The sequence below is a fragment of the Volvox carteri genome (genome assembly GCF_000143455.1).
Source record: "Volvox carteri f. nagariensis unplaced genomic scaffold VOLCAscaffold_1, whole genome shotgun sequence".
Classification (NCBI taxonomy): Eukaryota; Viridiplantae; Chlorophyta; class Chlorophyceae; order Chlamydomonadales; family Volvocaceae; genus Volvox; species Volvox carteri.
In genome coordinates, this window is record NW_003307545.1 from 3,617,852 (window position 1) to 3,623,361 (window position 5,510).

At 55.1% G+C, this 5,510-nt stretch overlaps 1 protein-coding gene across 1 annotated transcript in view; it reads left to right on the forward strand.

Annotated features, from left to right (window-relative positions):
* Positions 1-2,777, forward strand: part of VOLCADRAFT_86211 (uncharacterized protein) — a gene marked incomplete at both ends in the record, with an annotated part of 5,155 nt that extends 2,378 nt beyond the window's left edge. Inside the window, 5 exons of the mRNA XM_002945802.1 lie at positions 469-529; positions 701-819; positions 1,258-1,309; positions 2,069-2,281; positions 2,518-2,777. Of these exons, the coding sequence (XP_002945848.1) occupies positions 469-529; positions 701-819; positions 1,258-1,309; positions 2,069-2,281; positions 2,518-2,777 (705 nt within the window). The remainder of the gene's footprint in view (positions 1-468; positions 530-700; positions 820-1,257; positions 1,310-2,068; positions 2,282-2,517) is intronic.
* Positions 2,778-5,510: the final 2,733 nt, after the last annotated feature.

The following is a 5,510-nucleotide window of genomic DNA, read 5'->3' on the forward strand; positions in this document are numbered from 1 at the left end:
GGGGGGGGAGGGAGGAGAGGGAGAGGGAGAGGGTGCAAAGGAGGATGGGGGAGGCGGGACGGAGCAGTGGGCTCCTCACTTTCATTCCCGTCCCTGAAACCCCTCTCCGGGCATTTCGGCTGCTCTCCACAGTTCACACATGGAGGGGCTAAAGCGTAATGTAGGCCGTCGCTAATTAGCCAGCCAGCTAGATATCTAGCTAGACAACTAGCCAACTAGCTAGATTTTAGCCCAGTTGCTGGCTCAATTGCCCGTGTGTACGACCTTTGCTTTTGTTGGATTATGTTCCTTGTCAGCTCTCCAGGCCCCCTCCCTTCCCGGTCTGTTGGTTTTCTGCGGCAGCGGCGACATGGGGAGATGGTATTCGGGTTTTAGGGTTTTAACTCTTCTTTCATATCCACCGCCACCGCCACCTACGTGCCGCTACGTGGTGCGTCCCCCCTGCCGCCCCCGACGACCCCGCCACAGGTTGACGATTTGGACCTGGGTATGAAGCTCGCGGACGGCGCCTCTGGGGAGGTGTTCCGAGGTGAGAGCGCCTCTCCCTCTCCCTCTCCCTCTCCCTCTCCCTCTCCCTCTCCCTCTCCCTCTCCTCTTTCCTTACCCCTCTAGACCAACTCCGCCGCCCTCCAGCGCCCCCGCTAACCCCCCCCCCCACTGCCCCCCGTACACCCCCCCTGGCCGCCCCCCCCCCTCTTAGCTGTATGGCGAGGGGATCTGGTGGCGGTTAAGTTCTTCCGCGGTGACGTCTCCCCGGACGGCCGGGCTGAAGACGAGGTGGCACTGGCCATTGCTCTGCAGCACCCACATCTGACACAGGTAACCCCGACCGACCCCGTCTGGGGGCGTGGGTGTGTTTGCATGTGTGCATGTATGTATGTATGGGCTGGTGTGTATGTATGTATGCATGTATGTATGTATGTATGTATGTGTAACGTGTGCAAGCAGTGTCAGCATAGGGTGCCATAGGGCTTGATCGGGGAAGCCATCCGTCGTAATTCGTTGAGCTCGTGATCGTAACAATGTGTGTGTGTGTGTATGAGCCCTCGTCGTATGATCAAAACCCACACAAGGCGGCTCCATTCACGTCACGTCACGACATCCTCCCCCCCTCCTCTTCCTCCTCTCCCTCCCCTCTCTCCCCATTTTTTCGTCCCCCTCCTCCTGCTCCTCCTGCTCCTCCTGCTCCTGCTTTCCCGCCGCCACCGCCGCCACCGCCGCCACCGCCGCCACCGCCGCCACCGCCGCACTCCTCAGGTTCTCGCCAAAGTGAAGTACCCTCCGGGGCTGGTGCTACGACTGGCCTCAGGTGTGTGCTGTCATCATGATCTAATGAGCCACGATGACACACATACGTACATACACACATACATGACGTGTACACACCTGGTGTATGTGTCTGTGTGTATGTGTGTTGGGGGGGAGGCGGGAAAAGGGGGGAGGCAGCTCTCCGGGTATCTGTGTGTGTGTCACACACACAATCACACACACACAATCACACACACACAATCACACACACACAATCACACACACACAATCACACACACACAATCACACACACACAATCACACACACACACCCTGTGTTTCCAGGGTATGCGGGGCCCAGAGGGCGCCGCACACGGCACAGGAGGTGACACTTAGCTGCAGAGAACCGAGCAGAGGAAATGTCCGTGGAAAGGGAGCGGAGCTTTGTCTGTGTATGTCACGTTTGTTTGTATGTATGTATGTATGTATGTATGTATGTACGTGCGTCTGTTGGTGTGGGGTAAGAAGGTTTCAAAGAGGGATGCCGAGGGTCGCAGAGTAAGGGGGGGGGCCCACACACGTCGAACGGCATTTGCCGCAGAGTGGCGGGAAGGAGGGGAGGAGCGGGTGAAATCAGAGGAAATGGTTTCCCCTCCAACACGAGCACCCGAGGGACAGAGACAGTACCTGTTCGCGGCCATGCGTAATCCCATCACGAAACACATCGTGCTGTGTTTCGTGTCTTCTGTGTCTTACCCCCCCTACCAGCCCCACCGCCCCAACCAACCACCCCAACCGCCCCCAACCGCCTCCCCCACCAGGCAACCCCCTGGCCCACAAGCCCACCAGCAAGCACCTGCTGCGCTGCAAGTGGGGCGACGACGTGAGGTTCGCGCCCCACCGCGCGCTGCTGCTGGCGGTGGCGGTGGCGGACGCGCTGGCCTACCTTCACGCCGCGGGTATCTGCCACGGCGACGTGTATGCGCACAACGTGCTTATGGACGAGGACGAGAACGTTACGCTGTGCGACTTTGGTGCGTTGCATCGGCTGTGCTTGCTTGTCTGTTTGTCTGCCTGTCTGTTTGTCTGTCTGTCTGTAACTGAAAAAGGGGCCGCCCCGTGCCCGGTATGTGGATTCGGGGGGGGGAAAGGGTAAAGTCCCTCGGGGCGGAGGAAGTGGTGCTGCTAAGGTGTTTGGTGGTCTTGAACACCCCCCCCTTAAACGGGCTTGTAAACACACACATAAACACACACCACACGTACCCCGCAGGTGCCTCATTCAGCTACGACGCCTGGATGCAGCCGTACTGGCAGGCCATGGAGGTACGGGCGTACGGACTGTTGCTTAGGGACGTGGCGGCACGCTGCGAGGAAGCGGAAGAGGCGGGGGGCGCCATCGTCGCCCGGGTCGTGGGGGCGCTGCAGCAGATCGCGGATCGTTGCGCCGACATGCCGCCCGCGCAACGGCCTCTCTTCGCAGCTGTGCGGAACGAGCTCTTGGCGCTGCGGAAAAGCCTGTTCAGCTACTAGTCGCCGCGTGTGTGTGTGTGTGTGTGCGCGAATTTCCGTACAACAACGCAACGTTTTGGGGTTCGTGCTCTGCAGCTTCAAACTTCTCTGATGTGCGCCGACACATCAACATCAGATGTTCACAGGATAAGACAAAAATATGTACCGTACCGTTGCATACCGTTGTGTTTACCGTTGTGCATATTCGGGTGGACGAAATCTCCTAGAGACATCTTGAGGAACTCCTTTCCCGCGAATCGTCATGTTGCTACACATCATTCTGTCAAGCCCAAATGGGTTTATCCACTTGAGCATCCTGCAGCGGTGAAACTCGCCAACAGAACAGACGGCGTTTGTGGCAGAAAGGTTGGAGTATGAGCTATATAGGCTACAAGCGTTCCGGAACTGATTTTCTAGCACTGCACAGGTTCCTTATGCGTCTGACGAGGTCTGGACAGGACTGGACTGATATTAATAACAACCGGCAAGGCAAATTTTACAGCAACGTGGTCGTACTTGTGTCGTACATGATGTACGGAACTGCTTCATGAAAAATTCTCACAATGCGTGCCGCCGTCTTTTGAAATGCTTGATTTTTAGTTCATTGAAGCCGAATTGGCCTAACGCAGGGCACAGAAAGCCACGTGTGTGTGGGCCCCCGGGTGTTATGTATGCGTGTGTGTGTTTGTGTGTGTGTGTGTGCTTCGCCGCAGAGGTTGCTGTAATTCGTGTGGGTCGCTTAGGGCGCGTGGCGGTTCGCCTGAAACATGGTAATGGGCTGCAACATGCCAATCCATGACAAGAAGTGGTCTCTTGGCTCGCGCGGTTGGTTTTATGTTCTCTTGTGGCTCATGAAGCCTTTCCTTCATGAAGTGCTTTTCTCCAGGAGAGTGTACCGATCGGCGGATGCAAATTTCCCGATATGCGATCCCTACAGGATGCAACACAAGTGATGATGGCCATCATCAGCATCAGCATCGTCATTATGCCGCCATCATAAAAAATCCAGTACAGCTATCAGATCACACCCCCACCACACTACCTTGTGTTTAACGTGCTCGGTCTTCCGAAGACTTTGCTCGCGGACGGACGCTAGTGCTATGCTCATGACAGGGCGTGTGGATGGAGCAGATGGAGCAGCAGCAGCAGCAGCAGCAGCAGCAGCAGCTCATGCACATGCATTTGGGAAGCGGAGCGCTAAACCGCAGAGGAGGAACAGAGGTCGTCGACAAAACCAAAAGACAGGGGAAGAGAGAGGATGCACGCGATAAGTTGACGACAAAGACCTACAACCACATACAGTACTCAGTCGTATTGTACGGCACATTAAAAGTACATGGCACAGTCCATGCCAGGACGTACAGCACAACAACAACAACAACAACAACAACAACAACAACAACAGCAGCAGTACAGAAATCTCATGACATTAAAAAAACGCAAAATAGTACGACGACGCAGTCATGATGTAAGATCCGCATCCCGGTAACGGGGGACGGATATGTGAATGTGCGTCGTGTGGCTAGATTGGTCGACGAGAACTGACACATTACATACATACACACATACACACACATATACACTTATGATGTCGTGTATCGTCGACCTAGTTAGGAAAGCAAAGAGCAAAGTTATGTTGGTTTCGTGACGGCATCCCCACCCACCGCCACTGCTCCCCCGGGCGCTGCTCAGGACATGCTCCCACCACCCATTGCTCATGCCAACCCCCCGCCGTTACCCCCTCCCCTTGAACCAGGGGGTGGGGGAGGGAGAAGGTCGCCCGCATCGACATCGGAAAGAGGCGGCACCACAGCCACCACTCCGCGTCCAACAGCGAATACACGAGCATGTACGGCGACAACCAATCCCCCCCTCCAACGGTGGCCCCTCCCTGTGGGGTCCCTAAGCCGCCTCCTGCATTCATTTCTTCATCATACCTCACACCATATATCACCATTACAATCAACTTCATCTTCAACATGAAAAGGCTTTCAGATCAAAACAGGTGTTGTTATCGCCATCAACGCCATCAACGCCGTCAGCGCAGCAGCAGCAGCAGCAGCAGCAGCATCCGATCACCACCACGAATGCGTACTATGAAGCCCATCACTCTTATCATAGATAATAAAAACATGATTATCACTGTGATCACCATCACCAGTAAACATAACAGACAAACAGACAAACTGCATAGGATGGCAACGCGCACCAATTGACGACTGCTTTTCCTAAACGAAAACGGCGTTAACAGCAGCAGCTTCAACAACAACAACAGCAGCAGCTTCAACAACAGCAGCAGCAGCAGCTTCAACAACAGCAGCAGCAGCAGCAGCTTCAACAACAACAACAACAACAGCAGCAGCTGCAGCAGCAGTAGCAAGCAAGGGGGATATAAAACGCAGGGCCCCCCGGGCAAGTTGAACGGGTTTTCCCCCAGCCACCCATCCAGCCACCGCATGGGGGAGGATGGGGACATATGCCCCGAGCAACTGAAGAGCCGTTTTTGACTCTCGAGAGGCTGAAGAGCACATTTTTCGGCGCCCCCATGACCATCACCATCACTACTGCCGCACCACGACCTCACGCAGCATTTACAAAAAAACAAGAAAGAGTCGAAGAAGCTCATCTTCTTTTGAAACTTATAGCTTTTCTTTTCTTTCTCTTTCTTTTCCTCGTCAAGAAATGAACATATGGTGGACAGGCTGATAAGTTTCTGTTCGAGCTTCACAGCCCGTACCAGCCCGCCGTGCCCTA